Source organism: Pteropus vampyrus, unplaced genomic scaffold (assembly GCF_000151845.1).
Source record: "Pteropus vampyrus isolate Shadow unplaced genomic scaffold, Pvam_2.0 Scaffold160, whole genome shotgun sequence".
Lineage (NCBI taxonomy): Eukaryota > Metazoa > Chordata > Mammalia > Chiroptera > Pteropodidae > Pteropus > Pteropus vampyrus.
Window position 1 is genome coordinate 1,166,617 of NW_011888941.1, and position 12,400 is coordinate 1,179,016.

The window sequence follows — 12,400 nt, forward strand, 5'->3', positions numbered from 1 at the left end:
TGCTGGCCCTAGGGGTCAGGCTGCCCTTAGCCCTGCAGCCTGCTTTCCCGATCCAGCAGCTCCCTCTCCTTCCAGAGATGGTGCTTATCCCCTGCATCGTAGAAAGAAAGATGGCACCTAGATGCTGATGAGAATTGCTGCTCAATATGATTGGCTGTAATAGAGCTCAGTAAATTGAGATGGTTTAGATTAGAATATTGAAACTACAGTGCTAAAAGCCTAAATAAAAAGAGACGTATTAGGCATATCATTTCTTAGTTTTAGAAAAAAAAGGTAAGGGGTCTATACTGGCACTTGGGAACTAGACCAAAGGGTGTAGAAAGAACATTTCTGGGGGTTGTGGGTGAGTCCTCTTGAAACTTTGATTTAGTCAAATGACATGTAAACTCGTGTCCTCTAATTAAGGTTTTTGTTTGTTTGTTTGTTTTAAGTTTGAGGTTTCAATGGAACATCCCAATTCTCAAGTGTAATTATAAATGAATTCATTTAATGGACTTGGTTTTTGTGGCTATGTCGTAGGTCATAGTCTTGATGGGACCAAAAAGTCTTAGTCAAAGCTCCTAATTTTCAAATGGGAGATGCCCAGGTTAGGGGAATTGTTTATCTGACTTGTTTAAGCTCACAAAACAAATCTAAGTTAGGACCTTAGGTCCTCCAACTGCCTACCCAGGGCTCTTTCCATGACTCTAGACTGACATGATCCAGTGAAAGTAAATGTTTTCTGGCTTCCTGTTTTGCAAAGGTCAGTGATTAAGGTGACTGTGACATCAAAAAGCTCTGCACCTGCTGAAGGAATATAGGTCAGCATCAATCATAGCACGCTTAGAGTAAATTCAACAGCTTTCAAACCATTCCAAGTGAAACTGTTTCAGTGACGCTATCACATTCTGCCTTAGATAAATAGTTAAGAACTTCCTGGTTTGAAGAATGTGGATTAGATTGTTGAGAGCCACACCCCTTCCCCATGTTGATGAAGATTGAATTTAGAGGAAGGTCCAGAAATGGATATAGAGATCCTAGGATTCCAGCACAATCTAAAATGAGGTTAACTGGCCAAAAAAAAAAAAAAAAAAAAATGGCACCTGGACTCCCATGAGAGCCGCTGTTCAATCTGATTGGCTGTAATTGAGCTCAGAAAATTGAGATGGTTTAAATTAGAGTATTGAAAGCACAATGCTGAAAGCCTAAATAAATAGAGACATATTAGGCATATTATCTATCAATTTTGGAAGATGGAATGGAGTCTATACTGGCACTTGGGAACCGGACCAAAGGGCATAGTAGGGACATTTCTGGGGGAGTCCTCCTGAAACTTTGATTTAATCAAATATATCTCTTCTTTTCCTTTTATGACGATTCTCAGATACCCACCTTTCTTCTTCATTCATCAGTGTGCCTTTTCAGTCTGTCCTCCAGGTTTCTCTCTTCTAAGCTATGCAGTATCCCCAAATCAGCAGACAGGGCAAGGGAGAACATAAATAATAAACAGAGGGCCTTCCAAGCCTCCGAGGTGGCTTTTGCCTCCACTTTTGTTACTTTGAGAGAGTGAAGCTCACCAGACCTTCCCCTTCCTGTCTTTCCTTTCTCACTATGTCTTTTACATGGGTCATATGACCCGTCCCCTCCAGCACGGTTCTCTTAAAGGGAAAACTGCTCTAAACATGTAACCCAGGGCAACTGTCTGTCTGCTTTGCTTCTAGTGGGCAACCTACCATTGTGAGGATTGTCACAAAAGGTAACACCTGGAGTCTTACAGCTTGAGTGATAGGGCATAGGCCTCCCATGGCAGCTGGGGCATTTCTCACAGTCCACAGCTTGGAAGAAGACATCTTGGGAGTCAGGAGTCACTTTGGGGCTAGGCTGGAATGAGTTCGGGATTTGACTTTGGGAGATCCTGATACACAGTTAGTTTGAAATTAAGCTGGTCCTGCTGGGTCTGTTTTTCTTGGGGGTTCCAGTCATTCCCATCTGAAGCCACACCCTTCAGCTCATCCAGTACAAGATCTTCACTGGCAAGGAAGCTGAAGTAATCTCTAGAGATTCCCAGTGGAACGTCCACAGCAGAAACTTTCTGGAATGCAGTGGGGATTGAGATTGAGAAACACTCTTTCTAAATTTACAAGAGAAAGAACTAGCCTCAGCCCAGACCCTACAGATAAGTCAGAAATTGATGGGCAGTCCCTGGGATGGCATAAATGATCAAGTCACACTCAGAATTTCTATATATTTCTATATACTTTCAAAGGAGGAAAACCATTTATTCAACTTTAATTCTTTTCAGCGAAGACTTATTGCACAACTAGGACGCACATCTTTCCCCATTGATCTTGAGTTTTAGTGGGAAATACAGACTTTAAACAGTCACCAGTTCCTTTACTACAGGGCGGACAAGGAGGAAAGAGGAAAGAAATTTGAAAATACATTATACTGTAGAACCTACTATGCTCCTTGTGGTTAGGCAAATTAGACAAGCACATGGATGATGTGGTATGAGGTGAAATAGGAGAAAAAAATGTCCAAATTTTTCTTAAAGTACAGCCTCCCTTCAAATCAAGGTGTTGGAAATTTCTCCTAGCAATATATATACACACACACACACACACACACATATATGTTTATATTCACATCTATGGATTTGTGAGTGTAAACACATGACAGTTTATTTTGCATAAACATTATAAAAGTTTGTCTCCGTATTCTAGCTTAATTTTTAAATATTTTGCATGTCAGTGTCATATGTCATTCTTTCATATCTCAATGTATAAGACTCACTTAGATCGAGGTCCATCATTGGTGATGCTGGATAAAAATTCATATTTCGAACTGACTTTGATATTCAATTTTTTGGGCCAAGTTCTTGTCAGATTGGTTAATTTGTCAAGTGTGGCTGGTAAAGATCAATCAGCAGCAGGAGAAAGTAGGCTTTGCTAATTTCTCATTTTCCCTTGACCCCCCAACCTGTGCCCTCTTTATGGAACTACTTTTAGACAATTGTCTATTCTGTGAGGACTAGTTAACTATTATTGAGTTAGTAGATAATAAAGCCCACAGATCTACTTAACTGGATGTATATATACTAAAACACAAACAATAGACTAACCACTAGTGAAACCAATGAGGGCACTGTTGTCAGCCCCTCCTTATTACAAACTCCCTTTTCTGTTCTGACAGGAAAACTGACCATCTCATATAATGACCAAGTGAGAGTCTAGCATAAATTCACATATTAAATACTAATAAAGCTTAATCTTTTCTGCATTTTTATAAAAATAAATTAAAATATAAGTATTAGTATTTTATTTTCTCATATTAGGCTCATCGGTGTGCACTTGGTCTAGAGGATGTCATCTCCCTTAACAGTGTCCCCAGCCCTTTCTGCACCTCTAGTCTCATTTCTAACCATACTTGGAATAATGTTTGTCATTCTCCCATGAGAATAAATTCCCAGCTCTGCTCCAGTGTCCCCTCTTCTCTCTTCCACAGTTGTTTTACAGCTATGTCATATCTCATGTGTTCCCTCTTCCACTCATCTTCTAAGACTCGGCTCCATGTGATGCACCTTTCCTGCCCTTTCCTGGATTGCGTGCTCTTTGCCTTTCCCTCCACAACTCCCTGCAGACCCTAGCATCTTATCACTTACTGGAGCACGTAATAGTATATGCTTATTTGTTTAACCCCCTCAATAGGCTATGAGCCTTTTGAAGACCATAATTCTAAATTATTCATTTTTTTAAAATCCCATCTCTACCGTGGCATCCAGCACATAGAGCTTTCCTCTTTTACTTTTGAACTGAATATCTTTATTAAGGCATCTGTGAACCAAGAGTGATCATGCCTGCCGTCCGACCCTATTATCCAATGAGACCTACAGACCCCGGAGAGACAGGATATTCACAGGTGAACCTTGAGTGAAAAGAAGGGAGAGAAGTTTTGTTAAGCACTTTGAAAGCATCTGAGGACTGATGTTGGTCTATGGTTTAAGACAGGTTTTCACTGGCCTGAGTAAAGATAAGGCAAGAATTTTTCATAAAGCTAATCTGATTCACTTTGAAGGATTGTTCTTTTTCCGGGATGATGTCTTTCCTACTATTTTTGATTAAAAGGCCTCTTCTTTTTGAACTGATGATGGTGATAGTAATTGGTTGTTTTTTTTAAATGTATCTCTAACTGGCAAAAAATTAAATAAAGCAACCTCATAGAAATTCCCAAAGCCGTTTTGACATTTTCCTGACCCATTAAATTCAAATACTAAGTAACCACTGGCTTAGAACAAAAAAAACCACAACCTAGGAAAGAAAGCATGCATGGGGAAGGCAAAATCTGTGGGTGTTTTAGGGGGGACCAATGCAAGGATGATAGAGGGACAGTGCAGATGGATAGCATTGCTCTGTGGGCCAGAGTCTCAGGCTCCAACCACAGATCTGTCCTGAGAGGGGTGGCCTTGGTCCCAGAGTTTTCTGCTTGGTCTTCTCGCTCTAGGAGTATTTTAATTCATGACATTTCCATTGCTTCCTGAGGCTGAAGGTTGTACTGGAGCTGTCCTTACATCTTTGCCATTCTGTCTTTCTGCAGACACTGTCCTACAACAAATACAACCTTAAACCCCAAACAAGCGAGAAGCAAGCTAAAGAGATCCTGAGCCGCCGCCAGAATGCCTTGCGGGAGAGCATGAGGAAAGGCCAGAGCCTGCCATGGGGAAGGCCGGTAAGGTGGGGGCTGGGGCCTCACCTGCGCGCTGGGCCTCCTCCTGTGGCTGCCATGACATTTAAACAAACAAAGAAAATTACCGCCTTGTTGTCAGGGAAATACAAAGCAAGAGGGTATGGGTCATCATATGTGGGTCCCAGGCCTCTCTGGGTATCCCTGTCTGGGTGTCCCTCTCCGTGTTACCGGAGAGTGGAGTTCCTCTCCTGGCACGTTGTCCAGGTTCTTGATGTCTTGAACAAAGAATTGAGCAAGACACTGAAATAAAGTGGAAAAGAAAAGCTTTATTAGAAGAGAAAGTACACTTCCAGATGTGCAGGTGGGCCTGAGCAAGAGAAGTGTGGCTCAAAAGCCTGGTAACAAAGCTTTTAGGGATTTTATCCCTATTTGCTGTGAGTGGTTACTTTTCTTAGAAGAGTAGCCTTCCTCGATTGACAACTAAGAATGACAGGATTCAGTGATTTATCATTTGCTTTCTGCTCATGTTTATTTTCAGAATTCAGTCTGTTATAATGTTATTAATGAACTTCTAGGCATATGCATCATATTATAATGATGATATAATGAGGCTCAGGTAAATTAAAGATCATTGGGGTCTTTATTGAGCAGGTGCAGATGACTGACTGAAACTAGTACACAATTTTCTGCTCTTGTTTCTTTCTATGAGTTACTTTTAGCTCAAAAATGCCTTCTGGCTTGCTTAATTGTGGGCAGACTAGAGTGGACCCTTTCTAGAATAGGATGACCTCAGTGTCTTTGCAGGCAGACCTGAAACCCCCTAACTAACTTTCCTGTCTAACTCTTTTCTAAGAGCCATGAACTCCCTTATTATTAGTATGGATGTTGAGGGAAGGGTGGTCTCTTCTTCTGTATCTGCTTCCTTCTGAGAAGAGTCATAGTCCCTGCCTATTGGGGTTTCATGGAGCTCTTTCTTTCTCTGTCTCAGAACATGGTCTTAGGTTTCCTGCGGAAGTGCCACCTCAGTCCCTAGACAAGGAAAAGAAGATACAAACTTGTTATTTTAAACATATATCCATTAATTTTCTATTATTGATTTGCCTATTAAGCAAGTAAGGGGAAACAGGCTTGGTTAATATATTTCTTAATGAGTAAAAAGAACTTTGGCCTAAAGAACCCTCCCCTCTCAGACTCTAAGAGCCCTGCCTGGCCTTATACCATTTCTACTCACAATGGGCCCATGACACTTATCAATAGCCAGAGGATCTGAGTCACCAGTTTCGGGGCAATTATCAGGATTTGAGGGAGAAGGCCTTTTCCCAAAGAAAGGAAAAAAGAAAACTTAACTAGGTTTACTAAAAAGATTAAGAACTCTATTTCTTAATAGAGTTCTTAATCTTTTTAAAACTTAACTAGGTTTACTAAAAAGATTAAGAACTCTACAATTATAATTGTCCGTGGGGTTCGTGGCAGCAAACTACCCTCCAGGGTGTGTTCCTGACTGGAACATGCTCGCTGGGCTGAGTCTAGACCAGACTTCACGGTGGCCAGGAACTAAGCATTTCAGGGGACCTCTGTGGACTGGGGCCCCCAACTCTAGGAAGTTTCCTTCTCTCCCAAGAAGATATGGAGAAGAATTTGTTTTGCCGAGATGCTTTGGCTTTACCTTCATATCACCCCCTGTGCATCAAACTATTCTGTTTGAGGCCATATCGAACCAGCCATACTGGGCCTTCTAGATGGAGGTTGGCTCTGGAGATACCCTCATCTGTACCCTGATCTCAGTGCAGTTGTGGGAGTAAATTTGAGAGGTTTATAATGGTGCATTTTATCATGAGAGGGGAAGGAAATACATATTAAAGACTGAAGCATTCTGTTTTTTTTTTTTTTTAAACAAAGGTAACCGAAAGTCCATAATCCAAGCAAGAGGCCAGAGGATAGGTCTGTGTCCTTCACGTTGTTTGGCACCTGAAACTCCAGATTGCAGTAGCTAACTCTGTTGTTATTTCTCCTTGTTTCCCACAGGCTGGTACCAAAAACATCCGCTACCTCTCCTTTCCCTGTAACAATTCTCTGCCAGTGAGAAGAGACACCAGGGCTGCTGAATTCACAGGTAACCTGTGTGCCTGGTGACACTTCTCCTTTTCTGAAAAGGGTCAGATAGCAAATATTTCGGAGCTTGTGGGCCAATATGCAAAATCAAGACTATTACATAGGCACTTATATGATAAGAAAGAGAGAAAACATTTTTATTAACCTAATTCAGAAATTTATTGATGAACACTGAAATTTGAATTTCATATCATTTTTACTTGTCATGAAATATTCTTTTAATTTTTTTCCAGCCATTTAAAAATATAACAACCATTTTAGCTCCTCGGCTATACAAAAACAGGCAGTAGGCGGTGATAGCCCAAGGCTCGGAATCTGTTGAGCTCTGTCGTAGAGAAACAGAAAATAGCACTTTTTTTTTTTGAAGTTGTGGACTTCACCCATGGTTTAAATAAATATTAGCAGAAACCTCCAAAGTTGCTTAAATTTTGCTAAAATAATTCCCTCAAATTTACTGATTAAATGTTTCCCATTTAATATCTAATTCTTACGTAGAATTCTTAGGATTATTAAAACTGCCTGTTGTTCTAATAAAAGCCAGGTTGTTATTTTAAAAATGTGTATATAATATGATTTCTATCATCAAAGGTAACATATAATATATATAATAGGTCATATTTTCTATTTTAATTTTCCTGAATTTTTAAGACTTAAAATCTCATTGGAAATTCAAATAAACTAATCACAATGGATTTTAGAATTAAATCTTCGAAGAGCGAATATAATTATTCTTTAAAATAAAATTTTATTTTTTTCTGATTTAAAAACATGCTTGACATAAAATCAAAATCAATCAGTATAGAAAATCATTAGAAAGTTAAAAGCACTTGAAACCCAACACCCCAATGTAATCTGTCTTTAATTCTCTCTGTACCATCCTGATCCCAATACTACTCGTGCCTGATACAAAAAAATAAGTCACAAACACACCAGCATCACATTATACAAAGAACCATAGTATAGCTATTGTTTTGTAACTTATAAATTGTCTAGTTCACCCAATAATATTTCCATGTCAATAGATATGAACCTAGTGATCATTTTTAATGACTTAATAATAGTCAATTATGTAAAAACACCATAATTTATTTAGCTAAAAAATTCTTACTAATAAATATTTAAGGTATTTCTCATTTTTAATGAAAATAAACAATGAAATATAAAAAGTGCCTTAGATCACTTGATTTTTACACAAATTATTTCCTTGATATTTTCTTGGAAGTAAAATTTTTACATAAAAAACTACATGTATTTAAATTTACCCGCATACCAACAGCCTGTAGGAAAGGTCATTTCTGAAATCTTTTACCATAACTGGGTTGTTGTCAAACTTTTGAATAATATAATAGGATAAGTGTTATGTACCATATTTAATTTTCATATAAGTCCTCTTTATTTTTAGTGCAATTGAATGTCTTTTCATATTTTTAGAGGCAACTGTATTTCTTTTTGGAAAGTTTCTGATTTTTCTTTACCCATGTTTTCCTATTTGATTGTTTTCTTAAAATGAATTTGAGGAACATGGTATAACGAGGATATCATCCATCGTCTCATTTGTTGCCAATTTTTTTCTCGTTTCACACTTACCTTTTAGCTTTTAGACATACTTGCTACTCAGATTCTGATTAATCAAATCTGCTTGATTTTCCACAGAAAAATTAAAAAAATGATTTACCCAATATTTTTCATCTAGAATTTTAATAGTTTAATTTTCCCATTTTAATTTCAAACCAACTGAGATTTATCTTCATGTAGATTAAGATACAAATCGTTTTCAAACAGTTATGCTTCTGTCCCAGCACCATTTTTTTTAAAGATGACATGCCACCTTTGTTGTACTAAAGTCATTTATCCTGAGAGACTTTTGGACTCTCACTTCTGTCTCATTGATTTAGTAATTCATTCCCAGATCATAGTCTTGTAACTAGTATTATGTAATAAAAGAGCTAATCCACAAACAAAAGCAAACAAACAAAACAAAAGAGCACCAGTTATAGGGTGTATAAAAGATTAATTTTAAAAAATCTTCCTGGTGTAAGTCATCTGTTGCTATTTATGTTGTTGGAGTGAATAGAAAACATGAAAGTCTCACAGTCATTCTCATGAGACAAACATCCACATCATGTGATGAGGTAGCAGGAGATGACCACCAAAAGACAGGGTCACCTGAGCATCACCTGAGCATTAACTTACAAATCTTAAACAAAGCATTATTAACAAAACACAGCAGGACGTTAAAGGAATCCTATGCCTTACACAGTGGGACTTATTCCAGAGAGGAAGTTGTTTAACATTATCCAACAGGAAAACAGGTAAAGGGTTCTAGCCTTTCAGTAGATGCCCTAAAAGGCGTCTCACTTATACTTTAAGTAAAAACCATAAAATCCCAGGAAAAATAGATACAAGACTTACGTGAAGAAAACATAAAACTTTAGCTGTCATTTCCTCTCTGTAAAGTGGAGAATATGTTATAAAGAATGATAATAATAAACAGGGTGAGCCCGAGATAGTTCTTCTTCTGTATATGGACACAATAATTTGAGTCCATCTTCTCTCCAAACACGAAATCTTTCTGCACCAGGACAAGGTCAGGGACTGGCCAGAGAAGCTCTAGGAGGGAACACAGAAGGAGAAGACGTCCATCCCACAGTAGTCCCTGGCTAACCAGGCTGTGACTTGGAGCATTTTTCTTCCTCACTCTCCCCTTGCCTCCAATGTTAGAACAGCTCTTACTTTAGATACCCAAGAGCTCCCTGCTGCTTTGGGGGACTCCACATACTCTTCCAAGGCTCCTTTGCCCTTGGGGTTCTCTTAGTATTATAAATTAAGAGGTCCTGCCTGGATCCCCCTCATACTCCAGAGACTGCTTAAAACCTGTGTACACTGGAAGAGATAAAAAGTTTTGTAGGTGGAGGGCGGTGATGGTTACAGGACAATGTGAATATACTTTGTGCCACAGAACTACACAGAATATTATGGAAAAAAAAAAGTAAAAAGCCTAAATTTAACTTAAGGTTTTTTTTTTTTTTTTTTTTTTTTAAATCACAGCTAAAACAAAACAAAACCATGAAGAAGGTGGTGTAGGGAAGAAAGTCGCACTGGGGGCTAAGTCTGTACTGGGTTACCTGTCCACTTTCATCCCTGAGTATTACGCTCTGCCCTGCCCTGAGCAGAAGCACTTTCCATTTCTCCTTCGTTTTGTCTCCGGCTGCCCATGTCCAGAAGTTAAGACTCTCAGTCAGGTGGCAAATAGAAGAACAGATATTAGGATTTCGTTGCGGAGGTCTCCGCTGATGTCTCCCAGGAACTGTGGGGCTGGGATGCTGACCCGGAGGGGGATTGTGCAGGTGGGACGAAGCACAGTCCCTGCCCTTCCTCTTTCCTCCTTCCTCCTTCCTCCTTCCTTCTTCCACTTTCCAGTCAACTGCTTCTTTCCATTCTGGACAGGTCTAATGACTTAAGTTGAGTGAAACCTTACAGCTCACCTGCCTAAGCCTCTTTCTAGTGCTTAGAACCCACTTTTCAATACCCAGAATGTGGTCAGGAAGCTGTGGCTAGAATCTGTCTGCTGGTGGGAGAATGTGCTCAGAAGGAGTGGTTGGAAAGCAAGAGGGGGAAGAGGGGAGTGAGAGGAAGGCTGGGCTCTTGGGGGCAGACGTGGGGGCTCCTGCCTCCCAGTCAACTTCCAGGCTACCTTCTTGGGATAATTTGGTTACATTTTGGAGAAACATTATTGAATAGAGTATTTTAAGATTTTCTGATGTCCTACCTCCTAAACACATTTTGTCAAATATATACCTCTGTGCTTATTAGTTCTAAGTCTGAGGATTTTGTTTTTGTTTTTGTTTTGTTTTGTTTTGTTTTGCTTTGCTTTATTAGGAAGGAGGAGAGAATGGGAGAAAGAACCCTGCTTTCATATTTAAACATAATATTCTTAAAATATCTAAATTCTCAGGAGAATATTTAAAGAGAAAAGAAATTTAAAAAGTTAAAATTTTGAGGAAATGAGAATTAAAGAGATTTGTGAAAAATATTCCTTCAAGGATATGGGCACAAGTGAAGCAAGGAAAAGGCAGTGTCCTGGCCATGGCTGAGATATTTGGAAGGTCACCAAGAGGGGACGTTGCATAGATACTCAATGGCTTTCCTCCTTTCATGGTGCAGCCCTCCCAACCTGCACATCACATGTATAAAGAAGACAGTGACAGCCTGATGAGGGGTAGATGCACAGCTGGACGGGCTCTGCTCAAAGTCTGGTCCCATCTTCACTGTGTGATACTGAAAGTCACCTAACCTCTTGAAACCTCAGCCTCTTTGCCTATAAAATGAGCATCACAATTTTCCTCATCACACAGGGTTATTATGAGGATTAAATGGCATAAGAGATGTAAAATGATTAGTGCAATAAATAGACGTTACAATAATTATCATTGCCATGTGTGGCAGCCACAATCTTTACATCCTCTTACCTCGTTTGAAATGAGAGCATCTGGTCATGGTTGTTTTGGCACACAGGGCTCTCTGCTGTGCCCACACCCCATCCCTGTTTCTCCAAGATTAGCTAGTTCAAGGTTGAAGAGATGAAACTCAGATTTAGTGCTTTCTGGTAACCAATGATTAAAAAACAAACTGAGATAAAACAACCATTTTCATATCACAGTACCACCTCACCTTCAGTTTAACATTGGTCTCTGACAACACAAAGCATCTTTATGCCTTATGGTCAATTGTTTCGATTTTGTAAAAAACATTCCCTTATTTACCTGAAGGAGATGAGCTTGATACACAGGTTTCCACACATTTCTCTTTATCTGTAACACTGTGCATGTAGCTTCTATAGTTGACCCTTGAACAACACAGGTCTTAACTGCGCATGCCCACCTATTTGTGGATTATTTTTTTAGTAAATGCATACGAGTGCTGTAAATGTATTTTCTCTCCCTTAAGATTTTCTTAAAAACATTTTCTTCTCTCTAGCTTACATTATTGTAAAACTACAGTACTATGTAATATATCTAACATACGTGTTAATCGACTGTTTCGGTTTTCTGTCAGCCTTCCAGTCAACAGTAGGCTATTAGAAGTTAAGTCGTAGGTTAAGTTATACACTGATTTTCGACTGTGCAGGGAGTCAGAGCCCCTAATCCCCACATTGTTGAGGAGTTAACTGTATTCTACTCCCTTGCTTGCAGAAGGAAAAGGAAAAGGAGAAAATCGTGCTGGTCAGAAAGTTTAGGGTTAGAGCTAGAGTCTCAAGAAGAACTCTGTTTCCTTCTGGGCTCTTGCCACCTGGATAGTAAGTCTTCTTTCTGATCATGGGTCTTGTTCCTTCCTCTTTTTGTCATATTTTCCTAGATAATGACAGCAATGATTCAGAACTCTCCTTGATCATGTTCAACGCACACTCTCGAACAAGGTCGTTTCAAGAAAGACAACTGACACAAGAAATAATCCCAATGAAGAATTTAAACAGAGGACGGAAGCCATCCAGCTTTGACTATCAAAGAAAAACAAGCCAAGAAGAGCGTGTTGGAGGGAGCCGAAGGGTTGCTTTAAGGCCCAAACCTCTATTTCATGTAGTAGATGAGGAGTGTGAATCTGGAGGGGAGAGCGGGGAAGAGGCCTC

General features: G+C 39.3%; 1 protein-coding gene across 1 annotated transcript in view; it reads left to right on the forward strand.

The window, feature by feature from the left end:
• The window catches only part of SLC9A4 (solute carrier family 9 member A4), a 54,375-nt gene that overhangs the window by 40,531 nt on the left and 1,444 nt on the right, over nt 1-12,400 (forward strand). Inside the window, exons 10-11 of the mRNA XM_011370128.1 lie at nt 4,573-4,704; nt 6,688-6,775. Coding sequence (XP_011368430.1) covers nt 4,573-4,704; nt 6,688-6,775 — 220 coding nt within the window. The remainder of the gene's footprint in view (nt 1-4,572; nt 4,705-6,687; nt 6,776-12,400) is intronic.